Source organism: Ammospiza nelsoni, chromosome 7, assembly GCF_027579445.1.
Source record: "Ammospiza nelsoni isolate bAmmNel1 chromosome 7, bAmmNel1.pri, whole genome shotgun sequence".
NCBI classification, from domain to species: domain Eukaryota; kingdom Metazoa; phylum Chordata; class Aves; order Passeriformes; family Passerellidae; genus Ammospiza; species Ammospiza nelsoni.
Window position 1 is genome coordinate 23,017,215 of NC_080639.1, and position 18,397 is coordinate 23,035,611.

At 36.8% G+C, this 18,397-nt stretch overlaps 2 protein-coding genes across 4 annotated transcripts in view; both read left to right on the forward strand.

The window, feature by feature from the left end:
- Positions 1-12,962, forward strand: part of IFIH1 (interferon induced with helicase C domain 1) — a 28,342-nt gene extending 15,380 nt beyond the window's left edge. The window contains exons 7-16 of the mRNA XM_059475487.1: positions 694-911; positions 2,390-2,506; positions 2,981-3,104; positions 3,192-3,425; positions 5,448-5,704; positions 7,162-7,311; positions 8,019-8,180; positions 8,513-8,703; positions 9,473-9,566; positions 9,664-12,962. Of these exons, the coding sequence (XP_059331470.1) occupies positions 694-911; positions 2,390-2,506; positions 2,981-3,104; positions 3,192-3,425; positions 5,448-5,704; positions 7,162-7,311; positions 8,019-8,180; positions 8,513-8,703; positions 9,473-9,566; positions 9,664-9,846 (1,730 nt within the window). The 3' untranslated portion in view covers positions 9,847-12,962. The remainder of the gene's footprint in view (positions 1-693; positions 912-2,389; positions 2,507-2,980; positions 3,105-3,191; positions 3,426-5,447; positions 5,705-7,161; positions 7,312-8,018; positions 8,181-8,512; positions 8,704-9,472; positions 9,567-9,663) is intronic.
- A 900-nt stretch (positions 12,963-13,862) lies between these two features.
- Positions 13,863-18,397, forward strand: part of FAP (fibroblast activation protein alpha) — a 38,936-nt gene continuing 34,401 nt past the window's right edge. Inside the window, exons 1-3 of one of the 3 annotated variants that reach the window (XM_059475489.1) lie at positions 13,863-13,989; positions 14,570-14,633; positions 14,900-14,984. In XM_059475489.1, the coding sequence (XP_059331472.1) occupies positions 14,628-14,633; positions 14,900-14,984 (91 nt within the window). In that variant the 5' untranslated portion in view covers positions 13,863-13,989; positions 14,570-14,627. Of the gene's footprint in view, positions 13,990-14,443; positions 14,634-14,899; positions 14,985-18,397 lie in introns of those variants that run through there. The other 2 variants (XM_059475488.1, XM_059475490.1) reach the window with 2 other exon arrangements.

The window sequence follows — 18,397 nt, forward strand, 5'->3', positions numbered from 1 at the left end:
CTTCGTTGTACAGTATATTGTTTGCATGTAAATATACTGTGACCAAAAAGCACATTACACCTGTCTGAATTTCCATCAGTTTCCTCCGCTACAAGAGAGAGATGAGCGGTAGTGCTCCCACTAATCTGTTTGTTCTTTCCAATAACACATCCATAAAGTAATATAAATCTTTTAACTGGATACTAATAGGGAGGAAATCTCTGTGTTGCTACAAAATGAAGCATATTTTGACCACAGCAAGTCTTTCAAGAATGTCTGAAAGGCTTCTAACATATAATGTATCTTCTCAAAAGCAAACAATATGTAGTTTGTCAGACACAGTTATGGACATAAAAGATAGTATTGAGTTCAACTATGATATGTTCTTACCACTGGTAAGATATGAACAATATTTCTCTGAAATTCTTTATATAATCAGATTGTTTTTGCAAAAATATAAAGTCTTTTTTTCCATTACATGAAATGTAAAACTACTTGGCACATCGGGACTGTAGCAAAGGTTCCAAAGTCCATTAAATATATTCAGCATCCATCCACACCTTTCTCCAATACTTCAATTTCCTAGTACATTAGTTCTCAGACAAACTGATGGGTTCTTTTCAACACCATCCTTACTTGTTACAAGATTTAGTCACGCAAATTCTGCATATGAAATAGAATTATTCACTTTAGGAGTCTTTTTTTTTTTTCCAGATTTTTCCCTCATCATCATCGATGAGTGTCATCATACTCAAAAGGAAGGTGTCTACAATAACATAATGAGACGTTACTTAAAAGAAAAGATGAAGAACAGGAAGCTGGCAAAAGAAAACAAACCACTGATCCCACAGCCTCAGATTCTGGGACTTACAGCCTCACCTGGTGTAGGAGGTGCAACATCCTACTCAAAAGCTGAAGAGCATATTCTGAAAGTAAATATCCCTAGCACTTACAAACCATCAAAGGGATATTGTCTTCTTCAAGTAAAACTTCTAAAGTCAGTTTTAGGCTCCAAATAGACAATCTGATTTTTTTTTCTTGTGTACATGGAAGTCCAGCTCATAACCATTAAAAAATAATGGACATCCATATACAAATAAAGGTTACTTTACAGGAGGAGTAAGGTTACTGAAAAGGGAAGTTAAATAGTTGCCTCACTTGAAAAAAATTCCCAAGATCAGAAGCAAGGAATCCACAATGTAGTATGGTTTTAAGGTTACTGAAATTCTTACTATTCCATTGATGGCTTATAATTTACTGTGTATTTCTAAATACTAGAGACACAACATATTTTATATCTGTATTTCTAGAGTGACTAAGATGAGCATTTTTGTGAGTCCAAAAAAAATGAAAAACAATGTTTAATACTTAAACAAAGCAGAAACCACTTGTGAGATACAGGTAGCATACAAATGTGTTCTGTTTTTTTCAGTTGGAGTTACTCATTGAGGTTGCATGAACACCTGACTAAAGATAGTCTGTTAAATTCTATACTTAAAGAAACTATATTTTACTTGAAATTAAATGGTTTTGCATTAGTAATAGAAAAGTAGAATTTAGCCCAGTATGGCAGTGAAAACTCCTGACTGGTAAATTGTACCAGAACAGAATGTGATATTGAATTAGTGAGGCCTGCAAGAATGTTTTATGCTGTATTGAAGTAGACAGAATTTTGATGCAAAAACTTGCTAGCAGAAAAAGAAAATTCCTTTTCATCAACTCTGAATTCCTAGTAATAGGATTCTGGGATTTGCATCTGAAGATTAATCTGAATATGCAAGCTGAAATATACAATTACCACTGAAGACATTAAAAAGTTCCCCTGTCAGTCTTCCTTTACCATTTTCTCTGCTCAGAATAATGTTATCATTTCCCTTATTACTTAATGACATGTACATATTTTCTCCTTGGAAGAGGTCAAAAGCAAAAAAGTCCAGTTCAGTTGTGTACTTAGCACAGAAATTCTCTCTATGTTTTCCTATTCCAGAAAAGATTATCTCAAATTAGCTCATAACAGCTCTTACTATTATAATTAGTCTCTAATATTTATCTTCTATTTTTTCTGTTTCACCATTATATTTATTTATTTTGTGCTCTAAAATCTATTCTTCCAAAGTATTGATGCTCTATTTTCCTTCTCAAAATACTTGCTTTGCATCCTAATCTACAATTTTTTTCCTGTATGCAAGAATCACTTCTGGCCTAAAAAGTAATTTGTGCAGTTTATCTCAGATGTTTTTCAAAGACTTGGACTTTTGTGTGCTGATACTGCCTTGATCCAATTTTTGTGGGAAGAAAGCCAAGTTATCTAAACCTCAATATCTAAATAAGAAGCTCTGTTGCACTAATTCAGTTTTCATGTGAAATATCTCATTCAATATTAAAGAAATAACATTTTGTCTTCTCCCAGATCTGTGCCAATCTTGATGCATGTAGGATTATGACTGTTGAAGAGCATGCCTCCCAGCTAAAGAATCAGGTGAAGGAACCATCTAAGAAGACTGTGATTGCAGATGATAAAAAAAGGGTATGTTTTTTACAAAAAATCAGTATTAAAGTTATATTCTCCTTTAAATATGTCTTGTACGGTATCAAAAACTTTTGCCTAATGCTCTTTTTCTATGGACTTCATATGATCCAGAGTGCTAATTTGAATATTGTTACTTTCCTCTGTTTCAAAAAGTAACAGTAAAGTCAAATAGGACTAAATTTTTACTCATGTCAGTTATATTTTGAGTTATCTGGTCAAAAGGCCTTCTAAAGTTGAAATATTTGTATTGAAGTGATGATATTATTTTCAGTTGTTTTTTTTTAAGTGCTGTTTCTCAATACAAATTTTGTGATATTCTGAACTGTATATTTCCATATCACTAAACACGCTTAAAAGCCTTACTTCTTTAATTTAAGGTTTAAGTTATAAAAAATTACTCACTGTGGTACTAGCCAGTGTTTTTGTTGCCAGAATCTGCTTACTTACTTTTCCTGATCAATTTATTTCTAGGATCCATTTAAAGAGAGAATCACTGAGATCATGACAGAAATACAGAACTATTGCCAGCTGCATCCAAAGTCTGAGTTTGGAACTCAGACATATGAACAGTGGGTGATCAGAGAAGAGAGAAGAGGTAACTGCATAGCAAATATACCCCAGCTTTGGAGTTCTTTCTGTCGTTCTATATTAAGACCTTTTTTGTATTTTTGTTCCCTTCTAGCTGCGAAAGAAGAAAAACGGAGGGAACGTGTCTGTGCAGAGCACTTGAAGAAATACAATGATGCTCTCCAGATAAATGACACCATCCGAATGGTGGATGCCTACAATCACCTAAATAACTTCTATAAAGAGGAGAAAAGTAAGAAGACAGTAAGGAGTGATGATGATGATGATGATGAACCAGCAGTATCAAAACAGGATGAAACAGATGAATTTCTGATAGGTTTATTTCATGGTGAGTTTGAAATACATTGTGATATTTAATATTTGTAATCCATAATTGTGCACTAACATGGTTTACATGGGCCCATTAGTTATTGCCTCCTGGAATCTGCTGTGTTGTTTATTATCACAGTGCCTTGATATCCCAGTTCATACACTTTTGAATGCATTAAACATCATAGTGGGATCATGTCATAATATGTAACAATGGTTCTTCACCTTCCACCCAAAGCCACCTTTGTTTTTGCTGCCAGTAAGTAAAAGCTGTTTTCTGCTTTTATCCAGTGAGGTGTCCCTGAGGACACTCTTAGCAGATACATAAAATATGTATTTCAGTAGACACTCTGGGGGCGTAAAACATTGAGTAAATGGAATCCAAAAGTAATGAAATAATGAGTTCTTAACCAACCCTTCCTGCCAAAGTTCATTTGTCTATGTACTAAGAAAGTAAAGTGCTGGCTTTAAGTTAGTTTCAGGCAAAGAACATTTAATTAGAGAATTAAACAAAAGATCAAACTGCAAAGACCAAAGTTTTTTTTCAGATCAGTCACCTTGGAACTAGGTTTCATTCTTTAATCTTTTTTACTCAGATTTTTTCCTTTACTGCCTTTGCAAGCAGAAAGAGCTAGAGAAGTTTGCTCCCATCACCCATGGCTCTTGGGTGGTACAAACAGAAATAGATTATACTGCAGAATGTGACCCAGCTTCATGTATCCAATGAACTATAAATTTTTCTCACTATTGTTGAGAAATGAAAAAAAAGAATGAAAACTATAGGTTAGATAATGTCAGCATGGTTTTAATGACTCTTCATACATGTCTATCCTTCCTTGTTTAGATTTTCAGTAGTGAGCTGTTGCTGAGAACCAAAAATTTAAACCAACTAAAAATGAAACTCAGTTTCATAAGTGTAATTTCTAGTTGCTTTTATTTTTGCAGGTAAATGAAGTCCAAAGAACCTGCCAATGAAAAATAAATTCCATTTTTTTTAGGATTTTACCGCTGAAAGTCTAGGATTAATAGAAGAATGTCTAAAATTTCTCAGCTTTAAGAGCAGAATTCATCTTTGGGTGATAAGTGCCATGGGGCACTTAGTGTAGGTTTAACTAAGGTGGAAAATTATGGGAGTTTGTTACATTTATCTATTTTTTGTATGTATTTCTATGTTTGATTGGATTCAAAAATATGAATAAGACTAGTCATAAAGTCACTATCTAGGTAGAGTAACAGTTTGTGGTACATTGAGTATGATTGCCTTGGACTAGGTACACTGCAATAGTCTGCACAGGGTCATGACATCAGTGTACTAACACACCGAGTCCCTGCCTTGAAGTGTTCTTGTGTTTCATAATCATCTGATAATGACATAGGTTTTTAAATATGGTAAGTTTTTAAAAAATTTAAAACACAGAGGAATCCCCCTTCCTTCTGGTCAGTAGAGCCAATTGAAGAGAGTCATTCATTTGACAGTTCACTGAGTGCATTTTAATGTCTTGGAGCTGCAATATCAGACATGCCCATGCTGGTGTCTGCTTTACTGCATGTTTCTAGTGGGGATTCCTACTTTAATTCATGTCCTATGAACAATTTATGTCTAAATTTATAAAACCATTACCAGCTCCAAGGCTGTATATATTAATCTGTTTCTCCTTGTAAGACATTTTTCTATTATTTTAAAATAGTTTTGTAAATATTATAAGCTGTGATTTAATTCTTTATTACCGTGCATTTGACTCTGTACCAACTTTGTGTGTATAGGCAGGTTTTTTCCTTTGGCTTATTCTTACTATGAAATACAGGCAAAGTGTATGATAATGGTGATTTATTTTGGTTGATTAGTATGTATTTAGTGACTGTAAACTCACTTCAGAAATAATTGGTATGCCCCAGCTCTTCAAACTGAATGTGAATTAGCCATGCTGGGAGAGTTATATAGAAAGTTGCTCTTTGCTTTGTAGGTTTTAGGGTTTATTTTGGTTCGAGCTGTTGTTTTACATAGCTACATTTTCTTAATTTACATCTGTTCTTTTTAAAGCAAAAAAGAAACAGCTGAAAGAGTTGACTAGAAATCCAGAAAATGAAAATGAAAAGCTAACGAAGTTGAGAAATACTTTAATGGAGGAGTTCACGAAGACTGAAGAACCTCGAGGAATCATTTTCACAAAGACTCGTCAAAGTGCCTCAGCTCTTTTCCAGTGGATTAAGGACAACCCAAAATTTGAAGAAGTGGGAATTAAGGCCCATTATCTTATTGGCTCTGGACATAAGAGTGAAACGAAGCCCATGACTCAGGTATAGAACTGATAATGCATGTCAACATTACCTCTTGTACATGATTTTGGAAAACATCTTGTCTTAGTCCTAGGCCAGTGAACTGAAGTTCAGAGCCCAGAGTTCTGATTTCATACCAGCCAGCAACTTATCTTCATAAAGATAAATGAATAATAATGTTGACTAAAAGTGAATAATAATGTTGGAATAATGTTATTTCCACAAGTAACAAGCTTTTTTGGCTTTGGATTCTATCGCAATAGGAGTAGCCAGCGTCTGTTGCCTAGAGTAGTGTATAGCCAAGAAGGACCCAAGTTATAGCAAGGCATGGGAAGCAAAAGCAAACAAAATGGAAAGAGTAAAAATGCAATTAAATGAGTTTATGCTTATCAGGATAACAGTAATTCACGTTATATTTTAGCTGCTGAATTGAAAAATAAGATTACAAAGGTGATTATTCCTGTCTTTTTGTACTATCATTGCTTAAATCAAATTACACCAGTTTATATGCATGCTTCACACTGATGCATAACATTGAAAGAAAACTTGCCAAAAATGATACTGGAAATATCACAATTGATCACTCAGTTGTGTCCATCTGTGTAGAATTACGTTGATTCTATACACCACATCTCTCTGGTGATTTACACTTGCACTAAAAACATTTTAAATCAAAGTACTTTGTGTCTCTTCTGTTCTCGTCCTTACTCCCCATATCAGCATTTAAGCAAAAATGGTGTGTTTTGCTGCTAGGCAGAGTCCATTTTCTTCTGCTGCCCTGAGTTTCAAGAAAAAATTCTCCCAAAAAATTCTCTCCAAAAGTTGCTTGACTTCTATCAAACTTGGAATTTAATTTCTGTGGCACATTACACAAACAAAACCAATATCTTCTGCATTTTGAAACTGAATATAGCAAATAGCAAGTTTCTGTTCCTCTGCTCAAGCTGGTGACAAACATCCAGTTGATTCAGAAGTCTGTGATTTAGATATTTTCTTTTTAAGTGTATCATAGTTGTTCTTTTTGGTGCTACTGAGATCACCAGAGTTACAGTCTCCATTTATTATGGAGAATTTTAAGTGCTTTAGAACTAGAGCTGGAAGTCTGTATTCTAATCAGAAATTACTGAAGTGATAAAAATCTTGTCTTATGGGTAAGTACTTTAAAAATTTGAAAACAATAGAACAACTATATTATCGAATCTCCTAGTACCTATGACATAGACTATGAAGTTCCAAGCCCAGTTACCATAAAAGGATTGGATTCTGCTCCCTCCTCCCTCAAAATATGGTGCTGAACTCATGTTATATTCAATAGAAGCTCCTTCTTTTGCAGGATGCTTAAATGTGGTTGTTAAGGCCACTTGATGTTTGACACTCAGCTCAGAAATGATGGGACTTTAATTCCTAAACTCGTTAATTAGAATAAACTGGTAACAGAAACTAGTACTGAAAGTTAATTTGATTATTTGAATTTGCAGAATGAGCAAAGGGAAATTATTGATAAATTTCGATGTGGAAATGTAAATTTACTAATTGCTACTACTGTAGCTGAGGAAGGCCTGGACATCAAAGAATGTAACATCGTTATTCGCTACGGCCTCGTCACCAATGAAATTGCTATGGTGCAGGTAGGAATTTTCTGCATACATACCTTATTTTAATAATGCTTTTCTTTTTGCAGTGAGGAAATGGTGAATCATATACCTGGCGTTTGGAAATAATTTTTAAATACTTGAATGCTAAAAGAGAAAATGTTCTTGCAAAAAAGTTCATTTCCAATTTCCATCCTCAGTCCATATGCAACATAAAATTTGCCTCTCTCTGTAATGGTGTAGCATCAGTTCAAAGTTCTACACAAATGTTAAGCTCTTTTAATAGAAGAGATACAAGAATATGGTCATCAGACCAGTTGATACAAGAGGCATTTTTACCACCAGTGTCTGGACACCACACCATCATCAGATAAAGAGAGATTATTACATATCAGAATACCAGTTTGATACATGCTTTCATTTAACTTGTGAACACAAATATTTACATATTTAATATTTAAATGCATGCTTATTTTGGCAACAAAATGTAGTTTTGGCATTGCAAAACAGGCTAGTCCCAAATCTCCTGAGCAGTTCTCACAGGTATCATGGATGACACTGCAGAAACAGTATGTGTTATTCACTGATTCTTTATCTGTCTGAGTTAAATGGAAAAAACTGCATTTTGGGGATAGTGCAAGTAGAACAGTGCATGTCTTCCATTAGAAAACTAGAAAAAAATTGTTGTGTGATGTAATAGGGAGTATTGTGGTGTTTATTTTTGTGTTCCTTGCAAATTGTAGGCTCGCGGTAGAGCTCGAGCTGATGAAAGCACCTATGCTCTTGTGGCTTCAAGTGGCTCAGGGGCTGTTGAACGTGAAAATGTTAATATTTTTCGTGAGAAAATGATGTACAAGGCCATTCAGCGTGTTCAGAAGATGCCACAGGAAGAGTATTTAAATAAGGTATTCACTGCAACTCTTCACTTTCCCTTTAAAGAATACTGATTTATATTGTATGGAATACTTTCTATTTGAAATCTACTTAGAGGGGAAAAACTTGAAATAATACTTGTTACTACATATGGCTTTGAATTCTTTTGCCAATATTTGTTTTATAATCTGTTTTCCTGTCCTTTTGAAAAGTCTGGTTTTCTATTGGTAAGGGGAAAACACACGAGCAAGGGAAAATTGACTAGAAGTCATGTTGACAGTGAACTCAGTAAAATAACTGAGAAAGAAAACTATAACTGTCATTCCAGCAGAATGTTACAGTGCTCTTACTGATCTGTTTCTAGATTCAGAGTTTCCAGTCGCAAAGTATAGTGGAAAAACAAATGAAGGTGGTGAGAGATCAGCGCAAGACATACAAGAAAAATCCTTCACTAATAAAATTCTTATGCAAAAATTGCTCCAAGACGATATGTTCTGGAGAAGACATACAAGTTATTGAAGACATGCATCATGTCAGTGTGAAAAAAGATTTCCAGTAAGTGTTTATGAACTACTTTATCTCTTTCAGGCAGAAACAGATTTTCCTTTCATCGAGGCTGTAACAGGGCCTGTAACCCTCTAGGCCCTGCGAGAAAAAAAATAGATTATTCCAATATTGTTGGGTCCTAGGCTCTATGGAGTTTACAGTTAAGGAGCTTGAACAAAATGTTTGTTCTTATTCCTGATTTCAAGGTGAATTGAGTTTAAGACTTCAAAAAAAAAGATGCAGCTTCTGTGGTACTATTAACTAGGTCACTTACTATGTAGTATGGTATATATTCCATTCTGCACAGGCTAATAGTAACCTTCAGGATCAAGTACTCCCTAAATAAATGATTCAAGAATGTACACATACTCTGCAGGTCTGGGTAGTCAGAGCCAAATGAATTCTCTTAAGGGTTAAGATTGAGCTACAGGGAATAAAAAGAAATCCTTTAATTTTCAGGTATTATTTCCTTGACAGTTTCATGGCACTTGAAAAAACAAGCTTGATCTGTCTGTTATTAGAACAAGAGCCTGCAACTCCCACTTCAAGATGTGTGAGGAAGGATGCAGCTCCTGATAGGCAATGAAGAGGGACAGGGAGTACATGTGTGTTTCATCATTACTTAGGAGTATGAAGCATGACCTTGCATTTTCTCAGACAGAGTCTATGACTTTTTGGGTTTCGTACCTGATTTCAGCAGTCTTAGTCACTGTTTATATATGTCTGTATGTAACATGGAATAACCAGTGGATTCTGATGTGTGCTGTCTGTTTTTCAGAAGTCTTTATCATACAAGAGAAAATAAAACACTGCAAGATAAGCATGCTGATTACCAGACAAATGGGGAAATTATATGCAAAGACTGTGGACAAGTGAGGAACATCTTATTTTCATACTCTTGTCTGTATTTGTTTCTGTCTAATGATCTTGCCTTTTTTAACCTGAAATGCAATTTCTTTCTACTTGCAGGCTTGGGGAAATATGATGGTTCATCGAGGCCTTGACCTGCCTTGTCTAAAGATCAGAAATTTTGTGGTTGTGTTTGCAGACAAGAAAACAACAAACAATATTTTTAAGAAATGGGGAGACCTGCCCATCAGGTTTCCTAGTTTTGATTATGCAGCTCATTGTCCTTCAAGTGATGAAGATTAAGGATTTAGAATGAAAATAAAAGCCCTTTTCAACTTCTCTCTGTTGATCAGAAGCTCCTGTGTCCTATAGAGCATGCTGCATCAAAAGCACTGTGAAAGCTCCTGGACAGAAGGAAACTGTCCTGAAGACAAAAAGCGAAACAAGAAAGAAGGACAAAGTCACACAGCTGCTATCTGCACTCAGATTTGTACTCCTGGACAAAGATGGCAAATGCATTGCAGTCATGTGTATTTATGGAACAAACTCCTGACTCTTTTCACTACAAGATGACAACACTGTCAAAAGTGTGCTACATGACCTGTTGTCAATCCCAAAACAGTGAAAAGACAGCTTAAGATATACCATGGTCATTATTTTCTTCATGCTATTACCATTTTGAAGATAAAGGATCTCAAAAGAGGAGCCACGTAAAGAAGATGTCACCCATTATTTCTGAATCACTGTTGCTATGTCAGTGTTTTCATGACTGAATTCCTCCCTTCATAAATATAGCTGAAAGCTCATACAATTTGACAGACTAAAATTAGGTTTCCCTTAGAAGACATTTCCAGAAATCAAGCCCTTAACCTGAAATTGATTATTTTACTGTCCAAGAAGGACATTGCCAAAGTGACTCTCTGTGTGTCAGTTTCATGGGATTGTTAGCCTGGCTACATAATGAGGTGTGTATTTTTTTCAATAAATTGCTATAACTAACATTTACTAACTATGATACTGTTAATTCTCTTCCACTGTAAGTATTTAGACAGTAATAATACCATAGCTTCATCCTAGAAATTTAAAGGGTGGTAGTATTCTGACTGTAAAAATAGCATGTTTCTCCATATTTATCTCATGGACAGATTTCTCCTCCCATTTTGCAAGTAAGATATTGAAGAGTGGAAGGAAGGTTTATTTGTTGTTACAACAGTAACTGAATTAATTATTAGAATAGCCTCGTGGGAAATCATCCAGATATCCTTCATCCTCTGAGACATCTCTGGATTTCTTTATTAATGAGTTGTTACAGGTAAATAAATGCAGTATAATACTCTGTACATAGCATTTTCAAGTATCTGAATTAGTTTATTCACTACTTTTAAATAAGTGTAAAACACTGGTAAAAATACTACATCATTTCATAGATTTCTGCTGCGTCTTCAATCAAATCAATTTCCATGCTGAGTAGATTTTCTGAAATCTGAGCTTTTTACACTTCCCTTTACTGTAGCAACGAAAGTAGATGCAGATGAATTTCTGCACACGTGCTACAGACCTGTGTGACAAACATACCTGGGCTTCTTGTAGTTCACCTGGGTGCTGCTGTTACACTCCCAGTTCCTAGCGTGACTCTGCCACATTGTCACTAGAGCTTAAAGAGTGTTTGCACAATCTCACTTCAGCTAATGCATAATGAACCTCAAATCAATCCTGCTGGTGTGTAGGGTAATGAATTTCCAGTCAAGTTATTTTCTCTGAATGGGGTTGTAAAAGACGCCCATATTGCCCATCCAGAGAGTGTGAATTTGTAAAAAACAAGCTAAATTGCTGTATTTTATCTTCTGCTTAGCTCTGCTTTTATTGCCTTTAGGGACCCAATGTCCTCCAGGGAGTGTGAAAAATCCTGATTGTATTTACTACTTACAGTTTTTATTAGTTCACAAATGTGGAAAGAAGAAAGTCATTTGGGGATTTGTCTAGCTTTGTGTATGGCTGCTTAAGAACTGGATCAACCTCAGTTCTATGTTCATTGCTGTGTCTCCTTTTGGTCTGGTGTCATGCACAACCTACATCTGTAAATCTGCATTTCCTCACGTGTGAAGAGCAAATACTTCAGTAACCTTCGAGTAGTTGCTTTACTGGTTCGATAGCTGCTGGCCAAACTGAGTGTGTTTTCTGTTCCATAATTTGTCCATTTCACCAAGTGACTTACCCTCTTCCTACCCTTCTTACACTTTTATTTCTCTTACATTATGGGTTCCTCATGTTGCAGAAGTTAGAAAGAGTTTGGCTGTTGAAAGAATTGCTGTTTGCTTCTTCACTGGTGCTGGTCTAAACAGTCCAGAGAAGGGAGTTCAGGAATTAGCAGCAGTTCTACAAAGCTTGTAAATGTCATTCTCTGACAGGTAATTTTTTTCCTCTAATCTGCAGCCATTGTGAATCTTATTTAAACTCATGCCTAAATAATTTGATTCCTGAAGTAGACAAATACATGGTATGCAGCATAAAGTCATTTTGTAAAGCCTTTTAGATCATGTGAGATTGAATCATTTCCTTTGAAGCATTCTCTAAGTATGCATTCATTAGAAGAAGCTGCATATTTGGAATGGAAAACTAGCCTGATCAAAAACCTCCATTTGCAATTTTGTGATGTTCTGGTCGTCAGAAATAACCAATGTTGGTAGGAAAAAATGTATTTCTCTAAACCATGCTATTGAAAATACAAACAGCATTAATTATGGAATGCTAGGAAATAAGTAGCAGTTTGGAAATATGAATATGAAGCACGAGTTACAAGGGGAAAATTCTTTTTTCACAATTCTTTTCTGTTATGGAAATTTTGAGTAGCTGCAGTTTTATCTTGTTAAGAAAACCACTGGTTTTGAGCTGAGTTCTGCCCTTATTAGACAGTGTATTTTAGCATAACAAACAATATACATGAACAATGTATATGCAAAAAATGTATATACAAACATTGTATAACCAAATATATACATAAAGAATATATTTTAGCCTTCCCAGCCTTTTTGTCCTGCATGTCCTACATTACCAACATGGATCTTGTTCAGAAACCTCATCTTGTTTAACTTGTAATTTATTGTTGTGACAAGAGCTGCAGAGAGAGGGGAACTGAATTTTTATGAGAAAATGAAGCATTTTTCATATCATTGTTTTTTCCACACGATAAATTTGAATATTTTCAAAAAATTCTCTCTCCAAGTCTAATGCAATGAATATTGCCAAAATACTGCCCAGATCAGTTCTGCCTCACCAAGTCTGGTGTAACAGTTGGGATTCAAATCCCAGCCCATACTGATACTGTTAAGCTAAGGTGGTGACTTGGCCACTTGAGGGGTAGTAAATGAGATGTTTTTTCTTTATGATACTCTGTAATAAATTCTTTATAGTTAGCCCAAGTTCTGCTGGAAAATTTGGTGTGTCTATTTGTGTGTCTGTGTCTGTGTTCCTGTGTGTCTGCATTGTGTGTATGCCCATGTGTATGTATTGTCTGTGTCTGGGTGTGTGTCTCCCTGTGTGTCCCTGTCCCCGTGTGTTTGTCCCTGTGTATGTGTGTCTCTCTCCTCGTGTGTATGTCCCTGTGTGTTTCCCTGTCCCCATGTGTGTGTCCCTGTCCCTGTGTGTTTGTCCATGTCTTTGTGTGTGTCCGTGTGTGTGTCCCTGTCCCCATGTGTGTCCCCTGTGTGTCTCTGTCCCCATGAGTGTATCCCTGCCCCTATGTGTATCCCTGTCCCCATGCGTGTGTCTATCCCTGTGTGTGTCCCTGTCCCCATGTGTGTCCCTGTCCCTGTGTGTGTCCCTGTTCCCGTGTGCGTCCCTGTCCCTGTCCCCGTGTGTGTCTCTGTCCCCCGTGTGTGTGTCCCTGTCCTCCCGTGTGTTTGTCCCGTCCCCGTGTGTTTGTCCCTGTCCCTGTGTGTGTGTCCCTGTCCCCGTGTGTGTCCCTGTCCCTGTGTGTGTCCCTGTCCCCGTGTGTGTCCCTGTCCCTGCGTGTGTCCCTGTCCCTGTGCGTGTCTCTATCCCTGTATGTGTCCCTGTCCCCGTGTGTGTCCCCCTGTCCCCGTGTGTGTGTTCCTGTTCCCGTTCCCGTGCGGTGTGTGTGCGCGCTGTGCCGCCAGGGGGCGCGGAGCGGGGCCGGGCCGGGCTGGGCCGGGCGGTGGGGGCGGGCCCAGCTCCCTCAGGCCGGGCCGGGCCGGGCCGGGCCGGGCCAGCGGCGGCCGCGCCGTGTGGGTAACGTCGGGAGCCACGCACGGCGGGCTCGTTCTTCCCTTTTCCAGCCTTGCTCCGCTCTCCGGAGGGATGGATTATGTAACCTGACACTGCGGTCTCCGGAGTTTTCCCAGTTTTCAGCTGACCTCATTTCAGTGGGCAAAATAAAATAGGTGTAATTGGCGGTTGGAGAACTATTTCAGAATTTCCGCTGGGCTTGTATGTATTTACTTCTGTAAGCTCTCCTACGTAGCCTATAGATGTGCATGGTTTTCAGGGGAAAACAGCAATTCTTCTCACATGTGGAAGACATTAAACAGCACTGTTTCTGCTGCTTGTTTTGCATTCTTGTGCCATCATTTATTATTTCTAAAAGTAAACATATGTGAATTCCACATAAGCAATACAGCTATGGGATTTTCTTTTAATTTCTCTGTAGACAGTAGAAATACGGTCATGACTATGTCCTGAGAAAGTGGGGAGGGCCAAAAACCACAGTAGATGCTTTTCAGAGAAAAACAGTGCATGTCAAGTATCTGATGAGTCATAAAACCTCAAGTTAGTGTAAGCAGATGTTGGCTACAGCTCACATTAAGGGGAAGTACATAATCACCACCCCGATAGCCTCCCACTGTCCATTTCTTGTCCAAGAACTTCCCCAAAAGTGTGGTTTCAATTTTATGGAAAGCCTTTGAAATTTGGCACAGTTTCCAAAAGTATGTAGGAAAAAAAAAAGTCTACCAGAGGTTTGGCCTCCAACTGTGAAAACAGACACTGCCTTTTCGAACTCCTCTCCTAGATCTACTGACCAACACCCAGAAGAGAGAATTTACATTCTTTTAGAATACGACAGGAAAATGAAGGTCTGTATGCTCCTGAATTCAACTTTTGGTAGCATTTACATCCTTTGTTTTAAACTGTCAGCTGCTAGACAAGGCTCTGATGTGAAAATATTTGATTTAAAGAAGGAAAGGGAAGTCTTTTCATATGTACTGCAGGGATGTTTTTTGCTTGTTGCTAGAACCGATTACAGCAGTTAGAGAGAAGGAGGATTTCATTATTTACCAGCCATGGAAACAAACTTCAGACAATATTAAAACTGTAATTATTGTTTGTTTCTCTTCTGCAGACCCGGCTAAAAATCATATTTGGCGTGGTTATATGTCTTTTGCTTTCCTTATTACTTATGTGTATTGTACTGCTACCATCAAGAGGTAAGGTATTTCTAATCTAATGTAGTGTAAAATGCAGTATCTTTGGCTATTGCGGCTTCTGAAGTTCACAAAAGTTTATCAAATCATGTTTAGGATTGTCCTGTCAGAATTGTTATGGCTTTATCACTTTACAGAAATGTACTGACAGCTGAAATATCCTGAAGGTAGAATTGAAATGCCAGCACATGTTGAAACAAGGAACTCCTTGAAGTGAAAAGCACCTGAATTCAATTCATTGTGCATGATATATAATGTTCTTAGTCACCACTGCAAAAATAACTCTTAGATCTTCCCATATTGTTTTTCTGTTTGAGGGGTTAGGAGACTTTCCCAAACTGTTAGTAATTTTCATTAGCTTGGTGAACTTGCATTTGGTTTTAAATGCTTGTGCAATAATTACAGAAGTTCTGTATCAAATTACAAGTTAAACTTCTCTTTTTTTTTTTTTGTAGATAGAGTATGATGAATTACTTGTGAATATATTCAAGCTTGCATTTGAAAATTAAAGTCAGCATTGTATAAAAAATGGATGGGTAGTTTGCTCCAGTATTATAATGCCAGCTGTTGATAAATCTACCCAGTGTGGTCTGCTGAGTGATCTGGTAAAGCTTGAAATGAGTTTTGAAATTTTGAACATGAGTGGCACTGACTTGGTGGTTATTTTTTTCTATGACAAGATAGTAAGAGCAATAGAAGTATTTAGATGACCTTATCACTATAGCAGATTACTTTAATGCCTCTGAAATAATTAAAATATTACATAAAATAAATAAAATATTAAATAAAATAAATAAAAGGCTTATACTCCAGTAGCACTATCTATTTAAAGGATATTTTTCTGTTATTATTCTTCTTTATGTGTGTGGGCAGGGGGACTGAGATGGAGAAACAGTTTTGTATTTACAACTAAATGTTATAAAGTCAACCATCTGCTTAAGTCTTGTGAAAGTTAAGTCCTGCAGTTATTATGCAGGTTTTGTGAAAGGTGAAATCTCTTTCATATCTGACATTTCTGTGACTAATGTTTATCCTGGGCTGTTGAGAGAAGGGTTGAAGGTTTCTGAAACAGTTAGGGATTATTTTGTTATGCAGCATTTTAATATGAGGATAGATGCATATCAGTTATATATATCTATAGATAGATATAGATATGCATATATATTATGCAGTGCTGGAAGAGATAGCACCTCAGAGTGACAGATTTGACTTTTACTGTCAATAGTGGGGTGCCAGATTTTTTGTCTAGCTAAGCATGGTCAAATCTGAGCTTTCACTACAAGGTAAGTGCATGGTATCAAGTCAGACTTACTCCCATCAGATCTGCATTTTATGACAGGGAAGGCAGAATATTTTCATGAGATTTAAATTTTAAAAATAGTAGTGAGGGAACAAAGAGATTGGAGACCAAGGATCAGTTTGCCAGCCTGAAGAAGTTGATAAAGATGATGGAAGATGCTGTAGGAAAAAATGAATGTGTGCTTTTTGTTGTCAAATACTGCTCTCTGGCCTCTTCAGTACCTCAGCAATTATGGAGAACTCTTGTAGTGTCTCTTGGAATAGTGACATTAGTCATAGCAATAACCAGTCATACCAAACATCATATTTAGATCCAGTAGGATGATCAAGAAATTATCTTACTTCACAGGATGCTTTTGGAGGAGCATTTTAGACAACTGACAAACACACAGTTATGTCCAACACATATGTTGGACAATTATGTTGGATGTGTCAGATTATGCCTTCTTATTCTCAGGTAGAACTGCAAGTGCTGCAGTTACCTGTTCAAATGCCTTAACCTTTTGGAATTCTAAGTAGTCTACTGATCAGTTGTAAATAGAAGAAATATAAATTAATTTTGCAGTTACAAATTTTGCGAGCTGGAGACAGACAGGAAATGGCTACACAGCTGGAATGTTGTTTGTACATTCCGGCTTTACCACTGCTCAACTGAAAGGATGTGGCAATCTAGAAAGACAATTAACTGCATATGAGAAATGTATAGACACAGACCAAATAAATTTCTACTTAAGAAATCTGCAAAGAAAAATGGACGAGCATTATTTCTGGTTTTGTCTGCTAAGTTTCTAGTCATTTCATGTTCTTCAGACTTCTCAAAATGTGGTAGGTGGTTTTGATTTACACATGCAAGTGTATAAAAATGTCGAAAATTTCTCAAAAGTTAACAGGAAAATAATTTTTTGAGAGAATAATAAGAGGCAAATACTTGCAACTGCAAGTATTAGACAATTTCTGTGGGGCTCAGAAGAGCAAGGTGGGCAATATCAGTGTAGCAAATGGCATCCATGCCTAAGAAATCACTGACCATTTTTTGACACATCTTTGAGTTAGGAATGTGTGGTGGGATTTACCTGACAGTGATAACCCAGCTATGATACTGCAACTCCAAATGGTTCAGAAAGGAGCTTTTCACTTGTACACTGGTGTACCTAGTCGTCTTCTTCTGCAGCATAAAGAAAGAAAATACCTGTCTGCAGTTGAGATGCAATAGTGGAACCACAGGCAGAGGTACAATTCACTGTATGTATTGCTTAGGCTTTGAATTAATCTCTTTTGCTATTTTTAATGAATGTCCAAAGGCATGTCTGTCAAAGTTTCTGTTCCCTGTGTACTCTTGGCCTAGGCCTGAGGCCCAATCCCTGTTTCTCTGATTTCACAGGTGAGGTCGTAGAGCTTACTGCTCAGCCACAAAGTGGTGAGTAGCCAGTTTATTACTGAGAAGTTGTGTTCTCTGCAACACCTCAGCCAAATCCAAAGTGGAAAAGCAGGTTCAGTTGATGTGAGTTGATGCTGAGTGTGACCAAAGTTTTGGAGCAGGGTCAGGAGTATTGGCATTAATTTCTGGTGCTAAATTGAGTTTTATGTTTCCTCATTTTGGAGGAGCTTGTGCTACAGCTATTCAGCATCAGCCCACAGAGATGAGGATGGAAATTCTAGTCCAGAAGCAGACAGTAACACTGTGCTAACCAGTTTTCCTTTGTCATGTTGTCTACTTGATGTTTAGCAGTAGACGCTAAATAAAATACTTATATAAATGCATATATGTTAAATACATATAAAATGCATATATATATATATACATATAAAAATAACCATATACAGAAACAACAATACATTCTGATTATTATGTATGCTTACTGTAATTGGCAAGACTAGACACAATTTATAAGGATGCACATTAGAACATGTGGAATAAGCCATAAGCCAGGAGAGCTTTGAGAGACGAAGCTCAAAGCTTTATATCTCATAGCTTGGTGTGTGTGTGTTGGTTTTGGTTTAGTGGTGTTGGTTTACCCATATCCAGTCTTTGAAACTGAATAATCCTGGCAATACAAACAAAGCTGTTACCTAAAAACAAGCATTCAAAATTGTAAGTACTCCAGTGAGAAATAGTT